Consider the following 13,127-nt stretch of genomic DNA (forward strand, 5'->3'; position numbering starts at 1 on the left):
AAAAGAAAAGAAAATTACTATTTTTAAACCAGTAACTTTGAATTGGTTTAAAAAAAACAAAAAAACCCTGCTCCTTCTGTCAGCTATTTATTTTTTTGGCTTTCTAAACTTCTGTGGGGAAGACATCTTGTGCTTACATAGGGTAGTGTCTTCATATCAACTGATTGCAGAAGTTACGAGGTTTTTTGTTTAAAAACAGCCACAAAACCCCTTTGTCAGAATCTTTAGCTTATGTAGTACTTCATCCTCTCCATTGTAAGAGTACTGCACAGTGTCAAGTTAGAAGGAGAGGATGTTGTGGAAAAATCTTCCCTATTATCCCAGGTTCATCTGAGTTCAGTAGCAATATATCCATTAGCTTTTTGTTGAAGGTATGATTTGTAGCATCCATAAAATGTTAAAGATATTCGAGAATAGTTTGATTTATGTAAAGCGTTTTTATAAAGTTGCAGAGCTAGCAGATTTTTTTTTACTGCAGACAAGGGATTTGCAGATGACAGTGTGCAGAGTTTTACGGATTAGCCAGTTTTGGTGGGATGGGGCACAATCTTACTGAGAAACACACAGCATAGCATCGTGAAAATGTAATTGGTCAGGCACTCTTTTGACTGGTTATAGCTCATTGGGGACTGCATTACTATTGAAGACATTACTGAAGAGACAACTAAATGTGGCTTGGTTTGAGTAATGCAATATGTGTATTTATAGGTTAAAAAGAAGAAATTTAAGTTAGACAAGGACAATGGGCCTGCTTCTCCAGATAGGATGTTAACTGTTCCACACATCACTTATGACCACGTGATGGAGGACAGGAAACCTCATTTCAGTTTTGAAGCTTACGAAAATTCTGGTAAGAAATTCCATTATAAAATGCCGGTAACTGTAATGGCTTCTGTTAGTGATTTACAGACAGGTTCTCTTTAATAGCTGTAGGAGAGAGGATGAGGACAGAACAAGCTCTTGCCTTTCTGAAGCAATAATACTTTGCTTTCTGCTTTTGGTTGCTGGCTTGTCTGGATGAGATTCAACCATTCCTTTAATGAACGTGCTCCACTGCAGACAAACTAAGATTATTTGTCATTGCTGCATGCCAGAAGAGCTGCTGTCTCTGAGGCTGGTGCTTACATTCCCCAGTTCTGCAATTGAGTGAAACTACAGGGATTAGCTGTCAGCTTTTCCATGTGAAATTTACCCAAGATGCATTACTATTGTGCTTGTACTTCAACCAAAAAGGATTGACATGTCTTGGCTGCACTGCCCATAGTCTGCTACATGAAACCACCATGCGTTCCTGCCATCTGCTCAGTGGAGTAGGCTGTGAATCAAATTTTGAAAGCAGAAGTAGTTAAGATAAATATGGTTCCATCTGTATTAACTGTCACTGTACGAAGTGGTATGGTCTGAGGAAAAAGAAGAAAAAACTTTGATAGCCACCTTATAATTAATAGCTTGGTTATAGTTGCTTTAACTGTAATGAACTTCCAGAATAACTCTGAATTTACAATGTGGCTTTTCTACAAATTTACTTTTATTAGAAGTTTTAAATGTGTATTACTCAAATTTTGGCAACAAGAATGAGGTGTGGTTTATGGATTATAGATACCTTAAGTATTTATGTTTTTTTCTCCTCAATTTGGCTGACCTGATTAAATTTAATGACCTTTAAAATAAGATAGCAAAATGGGCTGACACCAGGCATATTTTAATTCAAGCAGACAGTCTTACCTTTTGGTACGCTTCTGTCTTGTCTCATCTGTAATATCCATGCTTTTCCACTCTTTCTTGGCCTCTGTTTAGGAATGGTTGCAAATTGCATCTGGTGGTGGAAACGACAGCTGTTAAAAGGTGGACAAGTACTAATTTTAGTCTGTATATCAGGCTTTGCGTACAGATACTTTTCTTCAAAACAATCCAATGAATGAGCTGTACAAATGCTGCTTAGATTTGTACAGTCCCACCTTTTATCAATAAGTTTATAAGCTGATTAAAGGACAATATGATTTGCAGGTAGCCTATTACTGCCTCTTCAAAAATCAGCTCTATAAGCTTTCAATAAAGCATTTTCTCTAATTTCTTCTGACACTTATCTTTTTTCTTTTCTATTTGTGTTCTGCTCTCTCTAAACTGTTACAAGTATACAGGACAAACAGGAATGTTAAAATTGCTTGGTAAGTTGAGGAAAATAATTTTGTCTATGGCATGCCAGTTTATGACAATGTAATGTTTGCTGTGCTTTTCATGTGTGTCCAGTGCCATTTAGTTTCTAGGAAATCTTTTGCAGCCAAGGAGATCTAGACAGACAAAAATGTACCTTCTCACAATTGTAATCACAGTCGCACCCACAGTTTCATCGCAAAGCAAAAAGTGAGCATGTGAGTAGGTGAACTCTGGGATTTTAATTGAGAAAAATTGCTTCTATATGTATAACTAGTAGGAAAAGATAATCTACATATAAATGAAGTATAATTCATCCAGTAGCTAAGTTATATGAGCATATAGCTGAGATTTCATTTCTAAATTATTAGATTGGGTTGGAATAAAGGTTTCCAGATTTGACCTCCATTATTGTGCATTCTGAAGTACATGCATCTGTTCCTGTAAAAATGCTCTGTAGATATTTGTGAACAGATGGGGACCCATAAATTAAATAATTTATTTTACTGTTTGTCTGGATTCTGTGATCACTTAAGCAGCCATGTAGTCCTGTGATGTTTCTAAGGTGCTTGCTTAGGCACTTTCTTAACAGTTGAGTGTTCCCCAAAGACTCTAGGATTAGAGCTACGTCTGGGCAAAAAACCTCTGTGATTTAGTGAGAGTGCTGTGAGCCACCTGTGAGTTGTCTGTCCTGTATCCACTAAAGCCAAAAAAGGCTTCTCTTCAGTAATTGGATGCAAGGATGCTCAGGCTTGGATTAAATTGTCTGAAAATACAATATTCAGTTTCTCCTCTGAACCCATCTGTAACATAGGTGCAATTCAGGTGGTAGAATAGCAGAAAACAAACAGAATCTCCTTGACTCCCCCTGACCAATCCTTGATTTGCCCATTTTCCTGTTTCCATTTTTCTCCTGTATTCCAAGCGGTGCATTTCAGTTGAGGGTGAGCATGGTGGAACAAGCTCAGAAGAGCAGCAAGAGCCATGAAGTCCCCTGTTTTACATGACCAAGAAATTCCTTCGTCTTGGGGAAATGACAGAAGAGCTTTGCCAGCCACTGTAGGTTCAGTTTCTATTTCCTAGCCAGGCAGCATGAGCTCAGTGGACCCAGGAGGTTACCAAACACCCAGGGAAATAAAGAGGAGAGGGTGTATTTGTAGTTACTGTGGATGAGGTTACCTACGCAGAAAACTGAAGCTGCCAAGTCAAAAGCTCAGAAACAAGAAATTAGGAAATATAAGAGTAAAATATGCCCATTCAGCTTTAATTCGGTCTTCAGGAAGCCTCTTGTCATATATCCGTATGCTGCTTTCTCATATTTTTGAAATTCTTGTTCTCCCTTTGAGCTGCCCATTTATATTCAAGTCTTCATATTCCTGGATCTCCCATCTGGCTTCTCTGCCAGTATCCTTCTGCAATCAAGGATTTCTACCACCTTTCCCCACTCCTCCTTTCTTCTGACATCGTCACTTCAGCAAAGACTCAAGAGCCATGGCTGGAGCATGCCTAGCACTGACAGAACACTTGCAAAATGAGGGTTTTTCCAGAATTCTTAATTGAAAAACGTCTCTATTATGAGAATTGTTCTCTTTGAGTAAAAGGCAACATGCCTGAAAGATATTGCTCTGTCCCAGTGTGTGAATCTACAGGCATTTCTTAATGAAATAATTATTAGAAGGCTAACACTATTCAAAAGAACTGAACGAAGCACAAACATGATATGTTGCTGAGTCTCTTCTTGCTTGCCTGAAACTCTTCCCTGAGAAATGCAGCTTGAAGCAGGCACTTGACTTACAGCTTTGAAGTGGGCAGTTTCAAATGTTTTTATGGGATATGTGAGGCAGCTTCAAACAGAGGTGGCAGTCCTGGCCTGCCCACAAGACAGCACTGAAATCTGTCCAGGATCTGGCTACACCAGGAATGGTACAAACCAGGGCAAGAGGGGTCTGATCACTTTGAGATCGTACACTTTGAAAAACAAACACTTGAGGAAATCCTGAAGTCAAGAAGGAAGGGGTAAGCAGGTAGATTACTTCCTCAAAATGGGATTGGCATGTAGGGAGGAATATTTTGCAGCAGATGACAGCATCATGAAGAATGGGTTTGAAGGGACACGATGCCTCCCCTAGTGGTGGTCTCATATTTTGCTGACATGGAATACACACTGAAAGAGTTTCGCACCAGCTCTTTTCCACAGTAATTTATTTTGTTTTTAAAGATGTCAGGTACAACATACAGCATTTTAGGTATGTCTGCATCTCCTCAGCTGCCTGTCTGGAGCTTTTGTTCCTTTTTTTTTGTTTCCCCCCTCCCTCTCCTATCTCTGTTTCATGTACATCTTTACTCTGACTCAGATTGTCAGCGCTCCTGGCCATCCTTTTCCACAGACCAGCAGTCTTCCAGCGTTCCTTCCTCTCCAGGTAATACTCATTTCATTGCTCCATCACCTTTGTTAATTACTAAATCTTTGCAATGCTCTGTCTGGAGTTGCCTGCTGTGGCACATAAAATTGTAATGCTGGTTTTCAAAGAGAACATAGGTATGTCAGTAGAATTTTGAGTTTGTAAAGTTTCTCAGGTTCTAAATTGCAAATATTAAAAAAAAATCTGCAGAACAGAGGTATTTTCTAAATGCATTAATTTAATTAATTTAATCATTTAATTAAACTCATTAATTAAAACTGAATTAAATGCTTTGAACGGTTTCAAATGTTTTGTCTGTGCTTGCAAAAGAGGAAGTGTAAAATATTTTCTGTCCCCACTACCAGAAAAGCATCTGCATACATGTCATATTGTGTACAGAATTGTTGCATTGGTAATATAGAAAACCCATCAGTAATTTCTTGTTATTGTGATTATAATCCTGAATTGAAAGTTCATAGAATCATGGAATGGTTTGGGTTGGAAGGGACATTTAAAGATCATCTAGTTCAAGCCCCTGCAATGAGCAGGGACATCCTCAACTAGATCAGGTTGCTCAGAGCCCCGTCCAGCCTGGCCTTGAAGGTTTCCAGAAAGTTCAGAATTTCTGTTTTAAAGAGGTTCCCATATTGTGGGGAGTGGTTTTTTCTGCCTTTTCAAAGTAGTACTTGGCTCAGCTTTGTCAGTTGGATAGCCATGCCTGTTACTGCTGCTGCTACCCATCAAAAATAGAGAAAATAAAGCTTGGGGACCCTTGCATTATAGTAAAAATCTCTCATTACATCTGTTTCCTGTTTCTTTTCACCCATTATTATCCACTGAAAATGAGTTTCTAAAGCATCCTTTTTTTTGTCCCTTAGCTTATTTAGAAATTTAGTGTATTTTCTAACATACTATTTTTTTTTAAACACTGCTTTGCAAGGAAGACTCCTCCAAAGTCAAATGGCTATGAATTTATTTTTGTAAATAAAACACTATGTTGCAGCAGCACAAGCTTCCTGGTGCTCTGCTTTGAGCCTTGTTTCAAGGCACGTTGTTGCAGGGAGGCTCTCGTTTTTACCATGTTCTTTCCTTGGTCTCTCCTCTCTCTCTATGCGAGAAGATTGCATGGTGATGTATTAAAGTGGTTCCTTCCATATGTTGGAGGCAGCCACATATGTTTAAAAATGAGAGCTTGAAGAGCAGAGGGCCGCACCAGTCACCAGAACAGACCTTGGTTATGATCTTCTTAGAAAACTTGAGAATAAGAAGGCTGGGGGAGATGCCATGTTTGCCTCATATTAAGCAGCTTTTCATCCCTGTATTCCCACATAATGGCACTTTCACATAGGCTGAGGTACAGCCTTGATTCCTTGTTCCATTTGCATTGTGTCACTCCTTCTCTCCCCTCCCATGAAACCGAAAAGCAATAACTGTGCGTGATGCAAGAAAGGCTGTTTCTGCAAATCTGCATGTGTGCTGCATTGTATTGTCTCATAAACACAGTTTAGTGAGTGTTCAGCAACCACTTCACATGGGTTTGGGTTCAGCAGTTGTCATCAGGAGCACTAAAAAGGCTGTGAGTCCTCCTAGAAACTGCAACAGTTTTATTTGTATCTTGTAGAAACGAAAACAGTGAAAATTAATTTAGTGAAAGCCAAATGGAGTCTGTTTTAAAGACATTTTGCTGCAAATCCGAATCTGGAATTATTATTCTTGTTTCACAGTCACTATGTGGATGATGGCTACAGCAAAGTAATTAAATAACAGGATAATAAACCCAAACATAGGAAGCTAACATTTGCTAAAACTTACTATAGAATTTTCATTTTTAAGTGCTGCAAGTGGCTCATGCTTTTAATTTGTCTTTAAAATGTAATTTGTTCTTTTAGCAGTTGTCTCTTTTAGTGTGATTTTAGAGGTCTTCCTCTCCTGTTAGAATTGCTGGAGAGCAAACTTTGTCATTGTAATTTTGAATGGCCATGTGCCTGATGATATAATAGGATTTTCTCTTCTATTTACTTGTAAAAGTTCAAATACATTTCTGCCATATGAGGTCATCTACTTACTTGAGTCAAATGACTGCATTTTTTTAAAGAATTTGTATCCCCCCTTCTGTTCTCATTACATTCAGCTACATTTAAGGTAGCCATTTCTGCTGTATTCCTTTAGCTTTCATGTTGCATTTTGGCAGGACTTTTACTGTTATATTAGAAAGTATTTTGTTTAATGCAGTAGAAACGTCAGAAGTTACAACATTATAATTATTTCATTGAAAGATCCAGCCAGTTGCAGAGATAAAGGTTTCTATGGAGGTGTCACAATCTATCTATGGTTTCTACAGAGTTTTACTTTTTTTTTTTTTTTTTTTTTAATTCTCTATAAAATTCATTTACAGTCATGTATAAAAACAATAGTAGTTTTATTTATATGCAAATGTTAGGACTATGCTGGCAAAAGAACTTAGGGTTCTTAATGTTAGAGTCTGGCAGAATTTAGGAGCCTGAGTTTAAAAATGAAATCTATAATACTTTGCCTAATTTCTTGGATGCATGAAAGGCTTGGTTAACAAATCACTTTGACACTAAAAACTTCCAATATCTGAATTTTTGTATAATGGCCTTCCTACTAAGGACCTCGTCTGTGATGAACTGAACATCTTGCCACCTCTCTGATGTCTGGGCTCAAAGATGAGGCATCCATCATATGGGAACCAGTAAAACCAGCTCAGACAGTGACAGGAGCTGACTGCTCACTGACTGCCTTTGTTGAGCTAGGCCTGATTTCTTGATCTTAGTCACAGTAATTACACTCCAGAAATTGGTATTATAAACTAAAACTTGAAGTAGACATGATGTAAAAGGGAACTGATTTTGCCATTACTCACGTGCTGTTGCTGTAGAGCAGTGGCCCATGGTATGGCTGAGTATAGTTGTATAATGCGTGAAGCTACCTGTGATATAGATAACTCTACGTTCTAGCTTTTGAGGAGTATGAACAAAAAACAAAAACAAACAAAAAAGCCCCAAACCTCCTAGCTTTAGGTCTTCAGGAGAAGTTGAAATTCTTTGAGTAGAAGAAGAGTTAAAGTTTTGCTTTTGATGAACTCTGCGGTACATGCCATTTTTTGGTAGTAACTTCTGTTTTCAATATTCTGTTAATATGTACAGTGTTTCAGAGATCTAAATGAGTGGTAGACCTTTCTTGAAAAAGCTGAGTGCTGTTGCTTTAACTGTTATCTGCATGTTTCCTCACAGTGAAAAAAAGCCCGATGTTTTTAGATGTGAACACAGGACCCTTCATCAGGACCAGCAGCTTTGCCGATGAGCTTGACCTGGAGGGTGAGACACTGTTGACCCCAATAACTCACATCTCACAGTAAGTCAAGGCTATTCAATTGTTCATTAGTTGACTTAGACAAGAGAAGCCAATTCAGGTGGGAGGAGCTGAAATATGGAGCTGATAGGGCTATCTCAGATATTTGCGTCAAACTCTTTTTACCTTGAAGCTGGTGTATACTGTTCTGAGTGCTAGTAAATCTTCATGTTGACCTAAAGAAAAGTTCACTTGGCTGTGACACAAGGCTTTAGTTTTGAGTTTTCAGCTAATGTCTGTGGGCAGCTGATGGTTGATAGCCTCAAGATTTTCACATGGAGACAATGTGTGGGAGTACTTGCCTGTTGAGAGTTATATTCCTCCCCCCACCATTTTCCCGTGGAATAGCTGTAAAGTGCAAATTTTGAAATACTACTTACATGAAATACCAGCCTTTCCCTTTCAGCAGCACCTTCTCTAATAGTCAAATGATGATCTGCATTGGAAGAAAAGATCTGTTTTGATCTTTATTGCTGCTTTGTGGTATACGAAAATCATGTGAAATAGAGATTTTTTTCTTTTTAAAATATTTTCCACATCTTTTATGCTATAATGTTATTTCCAGGTTTTCAGATTATTCCAAAGAATAGAGAATTGCAGAAGATTTTTATTCAAATGCCTTTAAAAAATCTTCTGCCATTGTTTATTTCAAACTTCTGGCAAATGCTTATTATTTACCATAGTAGCTGTGTGACAGTATGTCCTCTAGCAGAGGAATGAGACAGTTTTTTGCCCTCCTGTTCCTAGAAATCTGAGGATTTCTGCAGTGAAACCACTAATGAAAATTCTTGGCATACTTTTATCTGAGGTACAAGACACAGAAATGCCTGCTGCCGATATTCAGTCCTTCTTCCTGTGTAGTATAAATAGCAGAGAAGCACAAACATACTTTTTATAACCACTGTAGAAGGGCATTTTTTTAAAAAAAGTAGGTTTGGGGGGAGTCTTCCCTGCCCCCAAACGAAAGGACTTGCGTTTTCAGCTGAGTTGCCTGAATGTACGTATATGCGTAGGCAGAGGATTTAGGAGACTTGTATACTGGAAGATTTCTTAGTGGTACAAGCAGAAGGAGGAAGTCATAAATTTCCTTAAACCTTAGACAAAAACAACGGAACAGCAAAAGCAGATCTAGAAGTTTCCCTTGTGTAGCTTTTTTTAAACTTCAATTTACCACAACATTGCAGGCTTTCTTTAAGAGAACTAAGTTTGGTACTAGGAGTTTTCGTTACCCTTTCTGGATTTGGGGATGATTTAGTTATTTCTCATTGTCACCTTCATTGATGCATTTCAAGTAGTTAAGTGCTCCATCACTTTTAAGTCCAACTTGTGTAACATCTGAGGTATTTTTTTTGCCTTGAACTACTTGTAGGAAAACTTAGGATATAGGCAATGTGTATCAGCTGAAGAACTGTTTCAAATTAAGACCCTAGTCTTTTATATGTTTGTCTTTTACTTCGTTAATTTTTGGTTGTAACCTTTTGACCTTTGTTGAAATCTCCCTAGATGGCTCTAGGTTGTGAGTGATGGGATGGTACCAAGCATGTCCCCATATATGGCTTGAATTGAGTTTCTGTTAGGGTGGAAGAAAATGGAAGTTATTGTTTCTTTTAAACTAGTTTTAGATTCTAAACTGGATAAAATGTTAATTGAAATTTATCTCTTTGAAGCATGGGTGCCTAAATGTTGTAGAGCCTGAGAACTGTTCTCTTCGAAGTGTATTTACTTTGTATGCAGTTTATTAAAAGGCCTGAAATAATGCCAGATCAGCCTGTAGATATTAAAGGTTTGGCGAAGAGTTAGTGCAAACTGTGTTTTGTGATGTCATTTGGAGTACTGGCATTCAGGTAACAGATATTCCCAAATATTTTGAGATGAAAGGTATTCTAGTGTTTACTTTACTGTGTAGTTGTGTGTTCTGCTTGCATGTGAGGCGGCCAAAAAGCAAACTGCTGTGCTGCGCTTCACTGGGTGCCTGTGTTGCTGGATGCTGAAGACCAGTCATTTTCCATGAATTATTTAGACAAATACTTCTTTTTCATTCTTCACTTCAAAACCCTAGGGAGCAAATATTAATGAGCTGGTTACACATGTTAGTAGAACCTGCTTGTTAGACATGTGGACATAGATTTAAGGATCGTATTTAAGATTGTGTAATAGATGTTTGTGTGTGAGGCCACATTCTAATTTTGTGTGTAATAAAAGGGGTTAGTCATTTCAGATCTGAGTCTATGTGTGTTTTTAATATAGGCTTGAAAGTTATGGTGTGCCTCAGAGAATCTAGGATGAATTATTTTGTTCTGATGTCCTCAGTTATGAAGTATTTTCTTTCCTTAAAGCTATCGTATATACAGTATGATTACTCTATATTTGTTGATAAGGAAATAAGCAACCATATACAAGTCTAAACCCAAGTAATTAACAGAAATACAGCACCAGCTATGAAAATAAGTTTGTATGGAAACATCAAATTAAGTGCAAATACCTCTAGTTTCAGGTCTTAAAAGCAATTCATACTCTTTGAGAGGAACAGAAGCATAATATAAACCTCTTAAGGATGCTTGGATTTGGGGTTCATAGAACTATTTCTTGCTCAATTATATATTTATTTCAACATATGAATTAGCTTATCCGTAAGTGACAGAAAGGTGACTCCAGAATAAACATTAATTTTTGAAAGTCATAAATATGCGAGTAATTACACAGTTAATTGGAGACATGCAACTGGAAAGTGACTTTTAGGTGACAGCGTGACAAATATTTCCTTTTGACAGGTAATGTAAATCTGGCAAAAGTGTGGGGTACCTACTGTGTTACTTACAGGTAAACACTTGGCATCATTGTGGCCTAAAAAAAGAATGAGGCTAAGTTTGTTTCCTCACTTGCATTAGGTCATGGAAAGAAAATGTCATCTTTCAGTCCATATGACAAAAGGCTTTAGACTTCTAGGCCTAAAGTCCAGTTTAAAGTGAATTTCAGTGCCCTGCTTGTTTATGCAAAAAATATTATCTTTTTATAAATGTAGGTGTATATTGCTACTGAATTTAATAGGACTGGTTTTGTATCTAGTGGGTTTTTTGCAGGACATACTCCTGGCTGTATTTTAAAACTGTTTTGAAATAAATATCCTACTAAGCATAGCCCCGTTTCTGTGGAATTGGAAATGGGAAATCTTTCATGTGGAAAGATTACTGTACCTGTTAATAATTTATCACTGCCACTTTGAAGAAATAAAATTAATAATCGAAGCACTTTGAGGCCTGATGTTCAAGCAGGAAAGTGATTAAAATGTCATAGAAAGCCAGGTTTGCAGCAGGTGCGTTCAAAAATATAGAATAAGACAGCAGCGCATGGCAGGATGACTCCACTTTTCCTTCTACATGAGAAGTCTTAAAAGCGGAAGATGCAGATTCAAGCAGCGCAACCTGTGTAATTAGCTGTTACGGATCTCCCCTATAAAATGAACCGTAACAGTTTGAAGAATGCAGTACACAGTGTGGTGTTTGAGATAATACTTGGCTCTTCAATGGTTTGTTTAATGATCTTTGTGGTCTGCTCTGTTGTAAAAGTGAAATAGGAGACTGGCGTGCAGCAATAGCACACCTCTCCTTTGGACTTCTCACTGTTTGCTTTCTCTCTGGTCAGCACGTTCCCGAATTGTCTCCTGTTCTCTGTGTCACTTCACTGGGTCTTTTGTTCTGTTTGCATTTTAAAGCAGTGGAAAATCGATGCTACTTGTAGCTGAGACTCAGCCACCAAGAGGTTCTTTCCATATGTTTGTATAGTTGTTTGATTTCAGCACATTTTTAAACTTAAAATTCGGTACTAGCTGAAGTAGCAAAAATAAATTAATCAAGCTTCTAGAGGGTACAAATGGGAGGGAGTGGGCAAAGCCAGTGGAACTGAGCTGAAAAAGGACGAGAAGAAAATAATGAAGAACTCTGAATCAAATATATCTTTAGATAAATATTTCTCACCTCTGTAAAGAAGTTTAAAAAGATCTCTGTATTCTCCATGCATCTTTCAGAAATGCTACTGAATGAAAAATAAGTTGATGTCTGTTATTTCTATAGTCTCCCATAGATCAATAGATAGTGGTTTGTTTAATCAGTTCTGATGTATAAATGTTTGATATTTCTTTCTGCTTCTTAAGAGTATTCTTACAGGGAAATACTGCCTCTAAACGTACTGTAAATTTACTGCAGAATTTGAAACATAAATCAAAGTTTGTCTCTGGATACTGTATGTAAACACTTTATATATAAATGTAGCTTGATTTTTCACAAAGTTTAAAGAAATTGATGAGACCCTGTGAACAACCCAAACCTAGTTCTGTTCCCTTGAGTATCGTACTGTATGATCTCTAACTATGCAAATTGCTGGCGAAATTCCTGATCTTTAAATTGTGAGTAGGGTATTACTTCATATACATCCTTCTCTCTTTTTTTTTTTTAAGAATTACTGTGGATCCACCTGACTTCAGGGAATGTATTTCTTTCAGTAAAGCATTTGCTAGCATTGCACATTTGTGATCCTCTTTCTGTGTATATGGTCAAAATAACAATAATTCTTGATGTTTTAACCACTCTTCCCCACACGTTTCATGTATCTCTTTATTGGGGTGATGAGAATACATTTCATTAGCTAAGTATTGGTTTTGTCAGTATACATATGAAATAATTTCTCAATTGAGGCTTTTTTTCAATGGCATTCTGCTGTGATCTTAGATTTAATACAGTAGGCTTACACTAAAATAACGTATTAGATGAAAAACAATAAGCACTTTCTGTTGTTAAGTGTATTTCCATTCTGAAAACAGTCTGTATCCTGACATGAGCTTTATCTTCTGTGCCATCTCCATCAGTGTTTCAGCTGTGGTAGAGAGCCTTTTAGGCATTGTAGTAGGAATAAATTGCAGGCTCCAATGATGGAGGTGTTTTTAAAAATAACCCCTTTTTTGTTAAATGGCATGATAGATTGAATAATTAAGCAAACAAATTTAGAGCTTTTTAATAATTTCCAGATTAAGAGGGAATTATAGCAGATGGATCTTTCTGAATGATCAAAATGAATGCTTTTGGACACTTTGAAATATAATTGAAATAATAAAAAATGGAGTGTGCTGGTAAACGCTGAGTGCAGTGTCCATGGTGCTGCAGTCACCGCTGGCCTTTCTTGGAAAGAATATTTTCCTTCTTTTTT

The 13,127-nt window shown here is 37.3% G+C and overlaps 1 protein-coding gene across 3 annotated transcripts in view; it reads left to right on the forward strand.

The window, feature by feature from the left end:
- KCNQ1 (potassium voltage-gated channel subfamily Q member 1) overlaps window positions 1-13,127 on the forward strand; it is a 353,917-nt gene that overhangs the window by 110,394 nt on the left and 230,396 nt on the right. For 2 of the 3 annotated variants that reach the window (XM_082057566.1, XM_082057568.1), the window contains exons 10-12: window positions 709-850; window positions 4,509-4,574; window positions 7,811-7,931. In XM_082057566.1, coding sequence (XP_081913692.1) covers window positions 709-850; window positions 4,509-4,574; window positions 7,811-7,931 — 329 coding nt within the window. The remainder of the gene's footprint in view (window positions 1-708; window positions 851-4,508; window positions 4,575-7,810; window positions 7,932-13,127) is intronic. The other variant, XM_082057567.1, reaches the window with a different exon arrangement.

Source organism: Streptopelia decaocto (genome assembly GCF_964273445.1).
Source record: "Streptopelia decaocto genome assembly, chromosome: 7".
NCBI lineage: Eukaryota > Metazoa > Chordata > Aves > Columbiformes > Columbidae > Streptopelia > Streptopelia decaocto.